Genomic DNA, 19,125 nt, shown 5'->3' on the forward strand with positions numbered 1-19,125 from the left:
ATCACAACAGTGGCAAATGGCCTTAGATACCCATTAGGTCCATAAATTACCATATAACATATATTCAACACAAAAAACAGCGACAATTTGTTGTTGACAAAGGACAGCTGGACATATAAAGGGCCCCATTACCTTCAGTAGCTTAGGGCCTCATCAAACCTAAATCTGGCCCTGCTCTCCACCCCATTGATCTGAATCTAGAGCAGTCCACAAAGCAAGTATCCTCTCTGGACCCTACTAGGCAACTACATAATGAACATAGAAGCACCACTTACTGTTGGAAAACTAAGGGCTGCAACGCGCTACCAACTTCCACCCAGAACACATCGCAAAAACCACTGTCTACAACCAAACCTTGAGGTAAAACAGGATGGGGAAGAAATGGGAGCTCACCCCATCGCGGGGATTCGAACTGCCGACCTTCTGATCGGCAAGTCCTAGGCTCTGTGGTTTAACCCACAGCGCCACCCGCGTCCCGATAACACTATTACAGAACTAATAAAGTCAGCCACAACATCAGCGTTTCATGCACTTGCATGTCTCCCAATGCAACAAAAACGATCATCTCTCAGTAATACTCTTTTGCATTACTAAGACAAACAGACTAGCCTCTGCACACAGAAGAATCAATGGGCACGAATTGAAAGCAGGAGAGCTTTTCAATCTATCATGGCATTTTGGTCCAAATAGAGGTAAGGTTTGCTGTTCCACTACTCCTGCTAATTCACTAAGCAATGATGAGGATGTTTCTACATGGGCCTCACTCCAGGTATTTGATGAAGTGGTCTAGTCCACAAAAGTGTATGACGTAATAAATTTTGTAAGACTTCTAGGTACCCAAGACTTTGGTTCTTTTTACCTTGCTAACACTGTAAATCACTTGGAGACAGAAGTATGTGCCTGGAAAAATGCTGGAACCCACTCTAGGCTCCTGGGAAACAGTGGACTATAAAGTAAACAAGCGACACAACACAGCCATCCCCACAGCCTTCCTATCTGTAATATTTGCAACCATACCTTCCTCCAAGGAGCTCATGGTGGTGTATATGAATTTGAACCATTTTTATTCTCACAACAAGTTTGTGAGGTAGGTTAGGTTGAGAGTGTATTACTTCCTCAGTACACAAAACAATACATAAATTCCTTTTGCTTTTTAGAAAAAGTGGCACCTGGATTCTGAGCAGAAAAGCATCAGAGGCAAGAGAAGAGGCTAACCTTTTCTCCACCGGCAGTTTTCCCTGCTCCACGTTGAGCGGATGTATGCATCTGAGGGCAGGTCCTTTTGGGGGGGGGCAGAGTGCCCACACGTCACTATTTTTCTATATACTTCTAAACACAGATAAATAAATACCAGCCCTGCAGGGCTTACAAAGATGTTTTTTTCTATCAAACTCCTCTGTTCAAAATTTCAAAAAAATTGAGAGGGGGAGTGAGTGAGAGAATGAATTTTAATTCTATTCATGTTTAATTGTTTTTAATTATTGAGTCCCCTCCTCCAATGCTTTTCACTATTCTTTGGCTATTTCTTATTTTATTATTGAGTCCCTCTCAGGCTCATCACATCTCACAGCCTGAGAGGGGAGGACCAGATCTTGCAATATGAGCTGACTGGACTCTCTTCAAAGAACTCTCCCTAACTGGTGTTCGGCTTAGCATTTATTCTCAGGACACCAGAGAATAGCAATTGGCTGGGGAATTAGAAAGTGAGGTCAGAGCGGCAAAAGACAAGCACCATCCCTATAATGCACGGCAAATGTACTGGATACATAAATTGTTCAGACTGTGGTAGGAATCCAGCTGAAGAGAACAGGGGGTGGAGAAGGAGCTATGGGTGGAGGGCAGTTTTTTTTTAAATTTAAATTGGATTTTTAAAATAAAATGCTTTTGGAGGAAAAATCTTTCTAAAGATAGTTTTCTATTTAAGTTACATTATAGTCCAAAGGCTATTCATCAGGAAATGAGGATTTGTTTTAAGTTTCTCATGTGTGCTAAAAGTTTTTTGTTTTTGTTTAACCGCATCAGTTAACAAACATGGATACACATGCTATAATGTTATTGCTTTAGTTAAATAAATTGTTTAAATTGTTATTAAGGAAATAACACCCTTCCAATAAAGTACAGCAGAAAAGTTGTCCAAATATAAACAGTTAACTTATTAAACCTCACAATAATTTCATAATTAACTATGTATTTCTAATAGTATGATCAAATGAGTAATTTTTGAAATAACTGTAAAAACAACTCTGAAAATTTATTATTCCAAAAATGAAACCTACATCTGGTTATAAATATTAAGATCATACCAGCAAGAATGAGACTTTCTGTAAAAAATATACATATGTGATTTAAATCAAGTCTTACTGACGAGTGATTTAAATCTATTTGATTTAAATCAAATCCACCCTAGTGGAGAGAAACCCTCCCATCCTCTGGACCCCCTGGGAAACTCAACAAACCTGCTGCACCTGGAAGTGTGTGTGGAGAGTGCAACTGAATGGGACACAGCTGCGAGCAGCCGGAGGAAGGACCAGGCACCTTAGCCCTGCCCATAAAAGGTAAGGCTAGAGTGAGAGGAACTTTTCTCATTGTAAGATTTCTGTGGGTGAGCTGGAGGGTGTGTCAGAAGGAAAGTGAAGTGATGTTGATTTGTAGATATTAGTAACTTTGTATTAATGTAACATTACATGTACAGTGGACGCTCGGGTCGCAAACATGGTCCATGCAGGATGCATGTTCGCAACCTGTAGCTGCGCGTCTGCACACCTGCCGAAACCTGGAAGTAACCCGTTCTGGTACTTCCAGGTTTCGGCAGTCCGTAACCCCAAAAAACACAACCTGAAGCGCCTGTAACCCAAGGTATGACTGTAATGTAATGTTGTTGCTTCAGTTTTCCGTTTACTGCTTGGAGACATTTGTAATACATTAAGTAGTATAAAAATTAAATATTCGTGGGATTGAGTGTAGGTATGTTTGAACACTTTTAAGGATTGTATGAAATGTATGTATGTTTGTATATTTGTAATATATGTGTATTAAAAATTATTTTTAATAAATAATAAAAAAATTAAAAATTAAGTAATCCATCAATCACCCAACACTCATGGTGAAATGTGGCACAACCTTTCAGAGTAACCAAATGAAACCTTATTACACAGCATGACAAATCTGTGGTTTTATCACGACAAATTGTTTGCAGCTTGCTGTGGTTAACGACCATTTTCACAAAATGCATACCTGAATTGGAGAGAGTTGAACTCGATGACCCTTCCCACTCTATAATTCTATGATTCTGATTCTATGAAAATGCACCTTCTGTACCATGAAAATATACTATTATTATTATTACCACTATTAAAATGAACTCTCCCTAATTTAGGTGCCAGGCAAAAACATTCCTCTTCAACTAGGCTTCTGGCTGATTCACATCTTATGTTCTTTAAAATGTGTTTGTAGGAGAAACACCAGATTTAGGGAGGTGAGGGCAGTTCCCCCGCATAGGGTCCAAGATCGAGAAGATCTATAACTGATAAGATCTATTTGGGGTTGCTGATTTTGGGCCTCACATGGAGTGCCACGTTACCAAATATTACCCAAGGCTACCCCTTCATCTTCCGATGAAGGTCAGCATACCAATTTAATAAATATTAGTAATAATGTTGTTAGCAGACAGAGCTGCCCCCCCCCCCAACTTTCACCACCTTGTGGCAGCATGTGTGTAGGGTTGCTGCCTTTGGTTGGGCAAAATACAGGAAGGTAAAAGGTAATTTGTCCCTTCGGGCAAAATACAGGCCAGGTGTGTTGAGGGGGAAATGGGGGGGCTTAAAAATTGCTTTGCAGCAGCTTGCCAATTTAACATATAGAATAAGAGAACAAGAAGAACATACATTTTAAGAAGATTGGAAAATGTTTACTGAATATATGGAGGTAAATTGTTTACACTTTAAAACGCTGGTAGCATTAAGATAAATTCAACAGGGTAAATAGGTTTTGATGGATGTAAACAATGGAATACTGAATGGTTTAGCTTATGTAGAATATGCAGGGATTTATGATATGCAAACTGAACCACGGAGAGAGAAGGAAAGTAATTGGTTTAAGGTTGTTTAGATGACTATTCTAAAAATAAAAATTACACACACACACACATATATATGAATAGTCATCTAAACAACCTTAAGTGTGAAGAAGTGTGCATGCACATGAAAGCTCATACCAAGAACTGACTTAGTTGGTCTTTAAGGTGCTACTGGAAGGAATTTTTTTGTTTTGACTATGGCAGACCAACACGGCTACCTATCTGTACCTTAAACCAATCACTTTCCCCCTTTTCTCTCAGTGTTCAAGTTGCATATCATAAATCCCTGCAGAGAGAGAGAGAGTAGTTTCTGCACCGGGCAAAACAATTTATGTAGAAGGTAAGATAGATAGCTTATGTAAAATATGCAGGGATTTATGATATGCAAACTGAACCACGGAGAGAGAAGGGAGATATATGCGCGCGCGCACACACACACACACACACACACACAGAGTGTGTGTATATATATATATATATATATATATGTGTGTGTGTGTGTGTGTGTGTATACACATTCACACAGTGTGTGTGTGTGTATGCGCACGCACACATACACAGAGTAGATGTAGATATAAATATATTGCTTTGGCCGGTACAGAAACGACTTCAAAGCAATCCATTGCAATGGTCAAACGGAAGGTTATCTTGAGTTTAAACATTGCAACCACCATGTTGGAAGGAAAAAATCCTCCCCACCTGCTGAATTTCTGCCTGCCAGGAGGAGGAGGAGGATAAACGTGGAAAACCAGAAAAAGGAGGAGGAGGAAAGAGAGAGAGAGAGAGAGAGAGAGAGAGAGAGAGCGCAACACGTTCTGCTCCTCTTCCTCAGAGAGAGCTTTCCCCTTCGCAGAGGTTCGTGGCCCCACTGAAACGCCGCCTCTCCCGCTTCCCCGCCCAGCCAACCCCGCCAGGGACCCTCCGCTCACCTCAGCCGGGGCGGGCAGGCAAGGCAGCGCTTCCCTCAGCTCCAGCACCGACTCCTGCTGCCGCTCGGTCAGGGGCGCCAGGGGCCTCAGAGGCCTCTCCCACAGGCTCAGCCGCTCCCGGGCTTCGCTGGGCAGCTCGGCCGCCATCCCGCCCCCTCCTTCTCCCTTTCTCCCCTCGCCCGGAACTATAACGCTGACCGGAATCGTTTCCGAGGGGGTGAGGGACGCTGCGCAGCGGCGGACGCGTCACTTCCGCCTCCGGCAGGAAGCGGCTGGCAAAGCCTAGGTCCCCTAGACTGGAGAGAAAATTAGAGTGAACTTGCCGGCTGGCTTCCGGGGTCCGTAGAAAGAAACGCACAAAACACATGACGCTTCAATTACCGTAATCAGCTGGGCTACCCAGCTTGCAAAATGTTTAAATGGGTTTAAATTTAAGCGGGTTTCTGGGTTTTAAATGGGTTTAAGCGGGTTTCTGGTGTTAACAGGACGTTGCTTCTCTCCCCCAGAGCAAAAGTGGGGAATTGCCCATTTTATTTTGATTATTTCGCGCTTTTATGTTGTGTTTTTATCTTGAGACCTGCAGGTATAGGGTGATGTAATAATAATAATAATAATTAAAAAAAACCAAAATGTTAAGGTGCCTCTGACTGGGTACCAGTGTTATTCTTTTCCTGACTCCTTTTTTTTTTTGGCGGGGGGTGGGAGTGTTGGAGCTGGACCTGTTTCCTCAGCCTGAGTTGTGACCGAAAGGTCTTGCTGGCAATGAGAGAAAGAAAAATCAAACTCTGTATCTGCTGTCCTCTGCTGTTTCTTCAACAAGCTCTGCCTTAAGAGTGCAGATGCACTGGGTTTTTTAAATATAAATTATATAAATTATTTATTTATATGTATGTGTGCATGTATGCATGTACTTATGCTTTTCAGGTTTATACATTTCACTAATTTTACAATCATTTTAACATTTCAAAACTTGACTTCCTTCCCCATCTTTCTGCGGTTCCTTAAATGTGTTTTTAATATCTTCTGCATATCCAAATTAACTTAATTTGCTCATTTATTCACCTACTTTATATACTCTTATAAAACTGCAGGGTATTACAATAATCCTGTGAATGTTCTTTTCTGTTTACAATTTATCTCTAAATATTCAATAAAACATTTCCATTCTTTAATAAAAAGTTTGTTCTCTTGATTTCTTATTCTTCTGGTAATAAGTTCAGATGCAATGTTAAAAGCTCAAGGTTTAGCATTGTGTGAATAAACCTGGGCGAACCGTGATCACGAGTAAGAAACTGGAAACATTCAATTCTAGGTTTAAAACTAATCATGGTATCTTGTTATGCCTGACAAGGACAAACTGTAGTTAGTTTAAACTACAGCTCATTGAACCAAACTTATGATCAAGACATAGTTTCTATTCTTGGCTTATAGTCCTCAGTTCAGATGAAACAGCAACTATGGTTAGTTTAAGCCCCTACTTCCAATCGCCTTTCATGTAGTTTTAATGTCATGTCCAAACTGGGCTTATGAGTAGTTTACCTTTAAAGGGTGTGGAGATTAAGGAATCTGAAGCTTAGCAAAAAAATTCCAAATAATAATAAAAAATGCAAAGCCTTTCTGAGCCTCATCCTTGTTACCATGGTGACTGTGGAAAGCTTCATTTATGGATTCCTGCATTTCAGTGGGTTGGACTAGATGATTCTTGGGGTCCCTTCCCACTACAATTCTGTAATTCTGTGATCTTTCCTTACATGCCATTCAAACCTCTTTGTAAAATGAAGGTATAACCATTGTTGTAAACAAAAAATCTGCCCTTTTCCCCTTATGGGGTATCCAAGAGCCCATAGAGGTTCCCTATTGGTAGGAGAAAATAGCAGAGGCCAACCAGAAAATACAGTATTGAGACGCGAAGCAGCTAGTAAGCCTGATCTTTATTGATCTGTTGCAACAGGGTCCTCACTCACCACACGAAGGAGGGAGGAGGAACCCAGAACAATGGCATGCAAGGCCTTATATGGACTTTTGAAATTGCCACCCTGTAGATCAAGACCACCCCCAGAAACATCATACATACATCACAGAAGGGGTGTAACCTAAGACCACCCCCCAGATACATCATACCTACATCCCAGAAAAGGCGGTCTAAAACAGAAATTTGAATGTTGTTTTTCCTGTTTGCCAGGTTATCTGATTGCCTTTCCTGATACTCTGTCACCCATTATCTGATTGCATTTCCTGATAGTCTGTCACCCATCAAAATGCTGATTACTCAATTCCTGAGACAATGGGAAGGCTCCCTGACCCCCCCCTCCTTGCAGGGAAAACATTTGGTCAGTTTGGGAATCAAAAATGGTTCCAGGTGCTGATCTATGTACGTACTTGGTTGGTACACTTATGAACATTTAACATATAACTATGACCTCAAAATTCCTATCACAACATTTAAAACATTTTTAGAAAGCTCATCACTGCTTTCCTGAATCCACAACAGAACTTTATTCAGGTTTAAGACGCAGGAGAGAGATAATTTTACAAATGTGAACTGCCTGCTATGCACCCTAACATCTCTCCCTGCAGCTAACTCAACTTTCAAGCACTTTCGGGATTCTTCATTCCAGTCTCGGACTCCTCCATGGGGTCAAAGGAGTGGAGCTCCTCATGCAGAAGATCCATCTGAGCAATGATCTTGCTGATCGCAACTTTGATCGCTTTTTGCTGGAGCTTCAGTTTTTTGTTCTCCTCCCAAAGCATTTTGTTTCCTCCTTGGATGGTCTGGAGGTCCTGTTTTTCTTCCAGTAGTGCATGGTTCTCTCTTAGGAGCCACAGAACAGTTTCGTTCAGTTTCTGGACAACTTCAAGTGCCTCGTTCTCCTTCAATGGCAATGAGGCTTTGTTTCTTTCTTGAACTGACAAAACTCTCCTCTCCCCTTGGCTTTCCTGGACAGCTTCAGCTGCTTCGGCTGGTGCAGTCGTGTTACTGGCTTCCTGACCTACAATTTTACTGGTTTCCTGGGCTGGGGTAAATTCATTTGCTGATGACTGAGCAGGTTGCTTTTCCTGCAGCAATGGGGAGGGCTTCTTCTCCTCTGGGTAGACCTTCAGAGCCATATTCTTTTCCCGGAAGATCTGAAGGGCTTTCTTCTCGTCTCTAAAAACCTGAAGGGCTTTCTCCCCCATACCATCCTTGAGCCCTGCTATGAGCGGAAGGGCTGCTAGAGGGTGGTTTTCTTTCTGGAGGACTTGCTGGAGACTTTCGTCATAAATAACCTGGATGCCTTTGTTCTCCATCCGAAGGGACTGCAGGGCCTTGTTCTCATCTCGGAGAGCCCTGTTTTCCACTCGGAGGGCTTTGTTTTCCTCCCAAAGGGCTTTGTTCTCTTCCCAAAGGGTCCAGTCATTGTGCATTTTCTTGCCAGAGTGCTTCTGTCGGGCTTCTGTGGCGGAAGAGAGTGCTGACTGAATATAGGTTTCGTTCACCCACTTGCCGTCTATGAAGATAAAGGTGTCATCGCTCAGTTTGACCCGTGGTGGGATGTAATCCATTTTTACCATCTAACAGCTACTGGTACATGCATTGGTTCAAAAGAACAACTGAAGGGCTGGATTACTACATGAAACAAAGAGAGACAAGTCAAACAATTTCCTTAGCAGTTCAGCAACAGTATTTATATGCAAGCAGTACAAAAATCTACCACTGGCGCTTCAGAAACAACAGATGGGGAATCAAAAGACAATGCTTTCATTATTAAGACGATAAATTACATGAAATTAAGCAATGAAACAAAGCTGTTTTCAAGTCTACAGTGGTACCTCGGGTTACGTATGCTTCAGGTTACATACACTTCAGGTTACAGACTCCGCTAACCCAGCAATATTACCTCGGGTTAAGAACTTTGCTTCAGGATGAGAACAGAAATTGTGCCCCGGCGGCGCAGCGGCAGCGGGAGGCCCCATTAGCTAAAGTGGTGCTTCAGGTTAAGAACAGTTTCAGCTTAAGGACGGACCTCTGGAACGAATTAAGTACATAACCTGAGGTACCACCGTATACAGGGACCACAGCCATAGTATATTCAAACTATGTTTTCACTTTCTCTTTGTGAATTCCTTGTTTGTTTGTTTGTTTGTTTGTTTGTTTGTTTGTTTGTTTGTTTTAATCCTTATTGATCTTTTGTGTCAGGGGAGTTTATAAAGTCACTTTGGGGGAGAAGGGCCTTGCAAAGTTTTAAGTCAACTCTGACACTACCTAAACAGCCTCTTTGTGTAATTTTTCCTCCCAACATCATTGCTTGTTCATTTGAGGGCCAAACCAGCCATGCACTTAAACACACAGCTATGTATCTTGTTTGTCACAGTGTACATGTATGATGAAGCAGCTTGTTTGGGGGCTTTCCTTTGATTATTATTATTATTGGTTTTTTTAATTAGCTCAACTAGCCACACGTCCAGGTTTTCCCAGACATTTTGCTGATTCAGCAGAAATTCACCCGGGCGCCATTTTGCTGGCTGAATCCCAGACGTGTCCTGGAACAACTGGATGTATGGCAGCCCTATCTTCAATATCTCCATATTGAAATTGAGATGGCAGAGCTAGAAGCCTTATGGAAAATATCCCCAATGGACACCAGTTCAGAAGTCTAGGCAGCTTTGTTCAGACAGCTGACCTGTATGTTGAGCTGTCTTCCTGCAGACCCTCCAGGCTGACAGTATTTCGCAGGAGGGAAGCAAGCTCATACCGGAACGTTCGCAATTAAAAGTGGATTAAAGCACTCTGTTGCCGTAGGGCAACAAATCCACTTAAAAAAAAAATACAGAGGGACTTTTTGTAGCTTTGCAGGAAAGTGATGGGGATGAACTGATGATAAACAGCAAGGTGTGTCAACACCCTACAAGCAAATTGGGATGAATGTAGGCTGTTGTTATAAAACCACCCAGTCTACGAATCGGAAGGAATACTCAGTAAAGGTCAGGCGTAGGCTGGGTGTACACAATATCTTTAAAGCACATTGGAAGCAAGTTCTTTCCCTAAAAAGGATTCGGGGCACTGTAGTTTGGTAAGGGTTGCTGGGAACTGAAACTCATGAGGGCTCATCCAAAAATCCTGTTGTGCTCATGAGTGCCCGATGTTGAGGGCCTGCATACAATTATCATCTTGCCTAGCTCGTTACTGTATTTTTTGCTCTGTAAGACTCACTTTTTCCCTCCTAAAAAGTAAGGGGAAATGTGTGTGCATCTTATGGAGCAAATGCAGGCTGCGCAGCTATCCCAGAAGCCAGAACAGCAAGAGGGATCGCTGCTTTCACTGCGCAGCAATCCCTCTTGCTGTTCTGGCTTCTGAGATTCAGAATTTTTTTTTTTCTTGTTTTCCTCCTCCAAAAACTAGGTGCGTCTTGTGGTCTGGTGCGTCTTATAGAGCGAAAAATACGGTTACTACTTAGAAGTGACTGGCTGCCAATGGGTGGACAAAGAACTGGGCAGTCATTGGCAGGGCTTTTTAATGGGAAATGCACAAGAACTCTGTTCTGGCACCTCTCAAGTGGGTTCCGTCACCCCTTTTCCTATAAAAATAGCAGTGGCCTTGGAATCACCCAGCAGAGGTGATGGGAGGATGTTATGTACTGAAGTTTTCACCCTAGGCCAGCAGGGGGCTACTGTAGATAGTTATGCAAATAAGGGATCTAAAGTGACGTTCAGTGATTGGATAGTTTTAGAAAATTGTTACAGTTACATTGTACTGGAGCTCTATATAAGCAGGCTGACTGAACCCTTCAGTTCAGTTCTGTCCTGGCCTATGAATAAACAAGAGCTGTTTGAAGAATCCCAGTGTCGTCTGATATGTTCACCCACAACTTAACAGAGGAACCTTATGTATTTATTTTTGGCCTTATGAGGAAGGGTTGAAGGAGTTGGGTATGTTTAGCCTGGTAAAGAGGAGAGTGACAAGAGATACGAGAGCCATCTTCACATATCCCAAGAGCTGTCCCATGGAAGAGGGAGCAAGCTTGTTTTCTCCTGCTCTGGGGCACAGGACTCAAACCAATGGGTTCAAGTTACAAGAAAGCAGATTCCAACTAAACATACGGGAAAACTTTCTGGCAGTAAGAGCTGTTTGACAGTGGAACGGTCTCCCTTGGGAGGCAGTGGACTCTCCTTCCTTGGAGGTTTTTAAGCAGAGGTTGGGTGGCTATCTGTCATGGATGCTATAGCCAAGATGCCTGCATTGCAGCGGGTTGGACTAGATGACCCTTGGGTCCCGTCCAGCTCTACAATTCTATCAAGGCAATTAAAGTGTCCAAGCACCCTTAATTTTGATCCGGAGGTTTCCCCACGAACATCTGAATTGACGTTTGCTCCGAATGAGCTTTAAAGAGCAGGTTTTAAGCAGGGAAAGCTCAGGTGAAAAAAACAAAACAATGCTCAATCATGGAGTGTTAAAATGTCGACTTCTGCCTGGAAAGAGTCTGGCAAATGGGAAGTGTGGATAAGCCCTCAGCCTTGATTCATTTAAATACAATGGTACCTCGGGTTACAGACGCTTCAGGTTACAGACGCTTCAGGTTACAGACTCTGCTAACCCAGAAATAGTACCTTGGGTTAAGAACTTTGCTTCAGGATGAGAACAGAAATTGTGTGGCAGCGGCAGGCCCCATTAGCTAAAGTGGTGTCTCAGGTTAAGAACAGTTTCAGGCTAAGAACTGACCTCCAGAACGAATTAAGTTCTCAACCCCAGGTACCACTGACTGCTACTGAGTCATAGATGAGCTACAGCTCAGGTTACTTGTGCTGTATGTATGAGAATAGGTAAGAGGACAGACAATTCAGCTCTCCAGGGAAAAAGGTCTCTGCAGATCTGTGAAGGATGTCTGCTGAGACAGAAGTCTAGGGGGCAGAGGCTGAAGTGTGTGGCTAAATTTGGCTGTACTTACTTTCTCCTGAAAGTGTTCTTCCTTACGCTTTCAGATACCGTACATGTAGCATGGACCACGAAGGGAGAGTTGCCGCCAGCTTTCCTTCCTTCAAACTGGTTTCCAGTGCTGCTTGCTGCTACAGGAACAAACTGTTCACAGGTCCATGCAACAAAAGGGGGGGGCGTGTCAGATCCATTGTGACACTGAAGCAGCATCTAAGCACATCTAGAAACCAAGCAAGTGCTGAAGGAGGGAGGTAAAGTATTTTGTAAATGGGTTTTCATTAAAGTCGGATTCAGAGTCGAGAGTTTCTCAACAATAACTTCATTGCAGCACATCAGAGCGTTTATCGGACCTGGGTTGATACCCCTGTTGTGGTCATTGGTGATGTTAAGTTATGGGTGAACATATCAGACGACACAGCGATTCTTCAAACAGCTCTTGTTTATTCACAGGCCAGAACAGAACTGAACTGAAGGGTTCAGTCAGCCTGCTTATATAGAGCTCCAGTACAACGTAACTGTAACAATTTTCTAAAACTATCCAATCACTGAACGTCACTTTCAATCCCTTATTTGCATAACTATCTACAGTATCTCCCTGCTGGCCCAGGGTGAGAACTTCAGTACATAACAGATGACCTGAAGTAACACATTACTGCCTCGCTCCAGTTTCCCCATCGTAAATAGGAATTATAATGACCGACTATACTATGTTGTTTTGTTGATTGAGTGGATAATTATTAAAATGTGCACTAATGTTGCCTTTCAAAGCTGTCTGCTCCCCTTGTATATTTTAAATAGTTCTCACAAGTCCAGCCACTGCCATTCCCCGTGTGTGTGCAGGTGTGCTGTAGCCTTAGTTCAAAAGACCTTGAAACTTTCACCCAGCAACTCTCTTTGTCTCCCTAAACCACCCCAACAGAATTCTGAGAATGGAATAGCCCTTCATGAACTCCCCTGTGAGTTCCTCAGCGGGTGCAGGATCAATGGGACAGCTGTAAGTTGTTTCAAAACTGTTTTTAATATTGTGTTGTGACATTGTGTTTTAATGTTGTAACCCACCCTGGGACCTTAAGTTAAAGGACCGGGTAGTACATTAAATAATAAAGAACAATAACAAAGCTATTATTATTATCATCATCATCATCATCATCATCATCACCATATTGGCCCAAATATAAGCCATACCCACAAAGAAGCCACACCTTTAAAATGAAGGGGGGGGGGAGAAAAATACCCGGATATAAGTCTTAAAACTGGGTTACAGGCTGCAGTTGGTAGAATTGTAATTCCAAGCCAATTTAAGCCTTTGATCTCAAGCCCGCAAAAGTTACCATACAATTGCTAAAATCTCAAATTGCTATTCAATTGCTACAATTCCACAGGCATGTAAATGGCAAATGTAGAAGAAAATCCTATGGGTACTAGAGAGTTAAACATCTGTTCATAGCAGTGTAAATGCAAATAAAAAAATCAATACTGTACTGTAAAATACAGGGAAAGCGATGAATGACATTAGAATTTATTGCATAACAGCCTCAAGCTTGCAATTTGGCAATAAAACTTTTTTTTCTGTTTTACCGTATGTAATTGTCTATTTCAGCAGCGTTATCATAAAAGCCAATTTTTGTAAGGTCACAAATGTAAGCCGCACTTTAACTTTTCACAGTCAGAATTTTTTTTGGGGGGAGTGTGGTTTATATTTGGGGCAATATAGTATTATTATTATTATTATTATTATTATTATTATTATTATTATTAGTGCTTTACCAAAATCTTCCTCTGCAAAAGAGGTTTCCATTTTGCTTTGCTCTTGAGGGACTTGAGAATTTCTTTAGCATTTTGATCAGTGTAGGATTTTGATCAGGGCTGGGCAATATCTGGCTTTCAACATTGTCATATATCACCAGCTAAACATCGCAATAGGGGACATGGGTGGCGCTGTGGGTTAAACTACAGAGCCTAGGACTTGCCGATCAGAAGGTTGGTGGTTCGAATCCCCACGACGGGGTGAGCTCCCGTTGCTCGGTCCCTGCTCCTGCCAACCTAGCAGTTCAAAAGCACATCAAAGTGCAAGTAGATAAATAGGGACCACTCTGGCGGGAAGGTAAACGGTGTTTCCATGCGCTGCTCTGGTTCACCAGGAATGGCTTAGTCATGATGGCCACATGACCTGGAAGCTGTACGCCGGCTCCCTCGGCCAATAAAGCGAGATGAGCACCGCAACCCCAGAGTCAGCCGCGACTAGACCTAACGGTCAGGGGTCCCTTTACCCTTACCCTTTAAACATCACAATATACTGATATATCACGACAACTGTAATAAGGACGGAGCTATATAGAGGCATTAGCCGGCTGACAATGTTTTTCCCACATTGTGATTTTTGCATAGCACACACACGATTCACAATATATCGCCTGGTCAAAAATTATGAAACTGATATCACGATATGGACTTCAAACCGGTTTGGGACAATATGCCGATTAATCACCCAGCTCTAGTTTTGACCTTACCTTATTGTTGCAAGGTAGCCAAGGTTGGAGTGTGTTTTTCTTTCCATGGGACGTTTATCCAGTACTCCGAAGCGTCCCTGGCTGACAACACTTCCTGATCCAGAAAAGTCCCAGGGGAGGAATTGCCTCATGATGTCTTCTTCTCTGGCTTTAATTGACGTACAGGTGCCTGGGGAAGACCGCAGAGATCGTACTTCTGGTGAGATGATATGTAGAATGAAAGAAAGGGCACTTGCATACCCACTAAGCCACCTCAAGAGTAAGGTAAATGCAACATAAGTTCTGCACTTTGATCATGATTTCCCTGGAATTTACTCTCCCCATTGATGGTTGTTGTTTTTTAATATATTTTTTTTAGTTTTTACAAATATTTTCCAACCAGAACATAACATCTCTTCTTATCATATACAACATTTTGGCTACAGTATATGCCTAAGACTTCCATCAACCACGTCTAGTGATTTTCTATCTTCATCTCTTAGTCTTGCATTTGATTATCTTAACTATTACTTTTAATAGTCCTTAAGATCCACTCACTTAGATTTTTTACTGTAATATTTCATATAGTTCTGCTTACAAAACGTATTGTAATCCTACAAGCGTAGTCAGCCCCATTGATGGTTTTCAAATACAATTTATTTTCTTGTTTAATTGACTGAGAAGCTTAAAAATAAAATAAAAAATCCACAACAGAGTGCTAAACAATTTCTGTGCCTGAAGCCAATTGCTTTCTTTGCAATCCCAAGCCCTCGGACCGCACAAATTCAAAAGAAATATCCTGCTTCCTGGGAATTTCTGTCTGCCTGTCTGTCTGTCTCTCTCTCTCTCTCTCTCTCTCTCTCTCTCTCACTCACACACACACACACACACACACACACACACAAACATGATACGTGTAAGAAAGATATATTTTATTTATTAACAGCAACAACAACAAAAACTTCTGTAACTTTTCTTTATAGCATAGATCCAGTGCAACGATCTCAGTGGATAGTGACTGGAGAATGTTTTTGTACCATTAAGAGTGCTGCTACAGAAATTTCAGACCACTAGTGGTAAGAGAGAAACAAACCATTAATGGCAAATCAAGTTGCTGGACTATGCCGAAATGGCGAAAATTAACTGGGAAGCTTAGGAATTGAAAAGACAAGAAATTTAAAAAAGAATGGGAAATGTTTATAATCACTGTAAACAGGTCAAAACATTAGCAGGATTTTAAATACACTTGTAATCTAACAGAATGTACTTAGGAAGATGCAAAATAGGAGAAGTATTGATATGCAGTTGAAAATAGAATCGAAAGGACCCATGGAAGGGATGGCGGGGGGGAAGTCGGGAGATTCAGAGTAATCTCGAAACAGTGGTACCTCGGGTTAAGTACTTAATTCGTTCTGGAGGTCCGTACTTAACCTGAAACTGTTCTTAACCTGAAGCACCACCAGTGGGGCCTCCCGCTGCTGCCGTGCTGCTGGAGCACGATTTCTGTTCTCATCCTGAAGCAAAGTTCTTAACCCGAGGTAATATTGCTGGGTTAGCGGAGTCTGTAACCTGAAGCGTATGTAACCTGAAGCGTACGTAACCTCAGGTACCACTGTCTTTGGATTTTGTGCTCTTTTGATATGTGTTTTTTTTAATACAGCGGTAACCTCAGGTTACATACGCTTCAGGTTACACACTCCACTAGGCCAGAAATTATGCTTCAGGTTAAGAACTTTGCTTCAAGATAAGAACAGAAATCGGGTTCCGGCGGCGCGGCGACAGCAGGAGGCCCCATTAGCTAAAGTGGTGCTTCAGGTTAAGAACAGTTTCAGGTTAAGAACAGACCTCCAGAACGAATTAAGTACTTAACCCGAGGTACCACTGTATATATTAATTTTTTTCTCTCTTTTTTGGAAAATCAAATAAAAATATTATATATATATAAAAAGAGAGAAACAAACCATTAGCCCAGCTAATAGGAATGTCCTACCATACCCTCCAACATTTCTCCCATTAAAATAAGGACATCCTAAGGAAAAGGAGGGCATTCTGGCATCAGATCAGAAACTGGCATGGCTTCTGTAAATCCAGGACTATCCCTGGAAAAAAGGGAGACTTGGAGGGTCTGAGATTCCACTGCCCAAGGTAGCTGCTTCAGTCTGCTTCATGGGTGGGCCAGCCCTGACGTGAGATATATATTTTTAGGATATGGTTACCAGATTTTTTTCAATGAATCCGAGGACACTTTTTTTTTTTGAAGCTGAGTAGCAACAGGGAGTCAGTAGTGGGGATGGTGAGGCAAAAGACCCTGGGCCCAAGCACACATGCATATTGTAAAAAGGTGAAAGCCATGAGGCAGCGGGTCTGGAAAGTAAAGGAGCGGACATTTAGATCGTATTTCATCAGAAGGACAAGATGGCGCGTCTGCTCGAGTGAAAACTTAGATTGTTGGATTTTTGTGAGAGATATACGAGAGAGCATTACAAAGCCCACACAGAGACAAAATAAGACTGTTCCTTTCAATCCACTTGTGAGGTGACTGAAAAGAAAAATGAGGAATGACAAAGATGAGAAGATGGGACTGGAAACATCATTGCAAATAGAAAAGCAGCACGAATTTGGATATTTGGATTCCTGACGATCGAGAAGCATGGGTACCCCCCACAAAAAAAAATTAATCTGGAATACATTTGGACTTTATGAGGTGTATTGATATAATTTGGACTAATTGGTATGTTATGTTTAATCTGGCAAATGGAAACTTAATAAAAATTATTGGGGGGGGAGGTGCAAAGCCCTTCTTTTGCACCCTGTGAGACATAAATGCGCAGTTTTCAAAAAACTAGGCAACGGTGCGCCACGTGCCCATGACTCCCAAACCTTCCCTGATCTCCTGCCCCCTTCCCCCTTTGTTTTGACAGATCAGGGGAGGCTCAGGTGTCACGGGCCGGCAGCAGTTGCTCAGGACTCTTCGTGATCCCCTGGACCAGAGCACGCCAGGCACTTCTGTCTTCCACTGCCTCCTGCAGTTTGGTCAAACTCATGCTGGTAGCTTCGAGAACACTATCCAGCCAGCCTGGTAGTGCAGTTGGCTCTGGCTGGCTTTAGGAGATGCTCGCTGCCGTGGCGCAGGAAAAATGGCGGGCGCCACAGCAGTCAGCTGTGAAGCCAGCCAGAGCCAATTGCGCTAACAGGCTGGCTTTGGGCTGCTGAGGCTGCCACTGCCACGTTTCCCAAGGACAGATTTACAAATCTGGGGACATTCCGGGGACGGAATTTGTCCTGGGACAAATTTGCAAATCTGGGGTGTGTCCCTGGGAACCGGGGGTGTCTGATAGCCCTATTTTAGGACCTACCTGTTTTTTGTGCTCGTACGCGGGTGGCGCTGTGGGTTAAACCACAGAGCCTAGGACTTGCCGATCAGAAGGTCGGCAGTTCGAATCCTCGCGACGGGGTGGGCTCCCGTTGCTTGGTCCCTGCTCCTGCCAAGCTAGCAGTTCGAAAGCATGTCAAAGTGCAAGTAGATAAATAGGTACCGCTCTGGCGGGAAGGTAAACGGCGTTTCCATGTGCTGCTCTGGTTCTCCAGAAGCAGCTTAGTCATGCTGGCCACATAACCCGGAAGCTGTACGCCGGCTCCCTTGGCCAATAAAGCGAGATGAGCGCCGCAACCCCAGAGTCGGTCACGACTGGACCTAATGGTCAGGGGTCCCTTTACCTTTACCTTAAGTGGCTTAAAATGTTTAAACATTGTGTTTTAATACCCTGGTACCTCAGGTTACATACGCTTCAGGTTACAGACTCCGCTAACCCAGAAATAGTACCTTGGGTTAAGAATTTTGCTTCAGGATGAGAACAGAAATCGTGTGGCGGCAGCGGGAGGCCCCATTAGCTAAAGTGGTGCTTCAGGTTAAGAACAGTTCAGGTTAAGAACGGACCTCCAGAACGAATTAAGTACTTAACCTGAGGTATCACTGTAGTTGTAACCGGCCCCAGGTACTCAGGGTGAAGGACGGGTAAATAATATTAATATTTATTATTTCATTGTCCCTTTTCTTCCTTTATTGCTTTCAGAGCCCAGTCTCCTTTTTTGTGTTGACAATATGTCAAGTGGACAGAAGCTGCCTGGGCCTGGTAGTAAAGACCATTTGGAATCAAAAAGAACCTCTTCACTTTCTACATCCCAGCCAGCGGATCCCAACTCTTCCAGCTTGCTTCTCACTGAAGAAAACGTTAAGAAACTGCAAGAAAAGAATTCTGCTTCTAAATCTGCCCTTGCTAGAGAGTCAATAGAAGCGTTCATTACACAGAGCAATCTCTTTCTCAATAAGAGCGAAGCTACTACAAGTCGAAGCAAGGAGCAAAGTCTGTCCGAGGAAAAAGAACCAAAGGCAGCTTCTGTTGTTATCCATGTAGAGGACGCATGTGAAGATGTCTCAGAAAACACTGAACGATCCTCAAAAAAAGGTACCTGTATATTATTCCCTGGTGAGTATTTGAGACTTTCTGGTCACAATGCATAAAATACAAATAATTGATTTAAAATTGAACAACAGCAGCAGCAAAGCGAACATACAAAAATGCAAAAATCACACCTGCATAAGTTTAGCACTCCACATCTCACACTCCTCCCTATGAAATTTGTCTTGGTGCCTAGCTCTCAACTTACCGTATTTTTTGCTCTATCAGACTCACTTTTTCCCTCCTAAAAAGTAAGGGGAAA

The 19,125-nt window shown here is 42.7% G+C and overlaps 3 protein-coding genes across 6 annotated transcripts in view; 1 reads left to right on the top strand and 2 right to left on the bottom strand.

The window, feature by feature from the left end:
* COG3 (component of oligomeric golgi complex 3) overlaps positions 1 to 5,264 on the bottom strand; it is a 48,566-nt gene extending 43,302 nt beyond the window's left edge. The window contains exon 1 of the mRNA XM_083738327.1: positions 5,005 to 5,264. Within this exon, the coding sequence (XP_083594453.1) occupies positions 5,005 to 5,151 (147 nt within the window). The 5' untranslated portion in view covers positions 5,152 to 5,264. The remainder of the gene's footprint in view (positions 1 to 5,004) is intronic.
* Positions 5,265 to 7,476: 2,212 nt separating this feature from the next.
* CBY2 (chibby family member 2) lies at positions 7,477 to 14,603 on the bottom strand. Of its 2 annotated transcripts, XM_083738513.1 has the most exons (3): positions 14,425 to 14,603; positions 11,928 to 12,134; positions 7,477 to 8,611 (listed from the first exon to the last, which is right to left on the bottom strand). In XM_083738513.1, exon 3 carries the CDS (start codon positions 8,554 to 8,556, stop codon positions 7,594 to 7,596), a length of 963 nt encoding a protein of 320 aa, XP_083594639.1. In that variant the 5' UTR covers positions 8,557 to 8,611; positions 11,928 to 12,134; positions 14,425 to 14,603; the 3' UTR covers positions 7,477 to 7,593. The 2 variants fall into 2 exon arrangements, with proteins under 2 accessions (XP_083594639.1, XP_083594638.1); XM_083738512.1 differs by lacking the exon at positions 14,425 to 14,603 and having other exon boundaries at positions 11,924 to 12,039.
* The window catches only part of ERICH6B (glutamate rich 6B), a 33,410-nt gene continuing 26,386 nt past the window's right edge, over positions 12,102 to 19,125 (top strand). Inside the window, exons 1-5 of one of the 3 annotated variants that reach the window (XM_083738395.1) lie at positions 12,102 to 12,165; positions 12,834 to 12,908; positions 14,590 to 14,688; positions 15,387 to 15,479; positions 18,477 to 18,890. In XM_083738395.1, coding sequence (XP_083594521.1) covers positions 18,506 to 18,890 — 385 coding nt within the window. In that variant the 5' untranslated portion in view covers positions 12,102 to 12,165; positions 12,834 to 12,908; positions 14,590 to 14,688; positions 15,387 to 15,479; positions 18,477 to 18,505. The remainder of the gene's footprint in view (positions 12,166 to 12,833; positions 12,909 to 14,589; positions 14,689 to 15,386; positions 15,480 to 18,476; positions 18,891 to 19,125) is intronic. The other 2 variants (XM_083738397.1, XM_083738396.1) reach the window with 2 other exon arrangements.

The sequence above is a fragment of the Podarcis gaigeae genome, assembly GCF_964106915.1.
Source record: "Podarcis gaigeae genome assembly, chromosome: 5".
Classification (NCBI taxonomy): Eukaryota; Metazoa; Chordata; class Lepidosauria; order Squamata; family Lacertidae; genus Podarcis; species Podarcis gaigeae.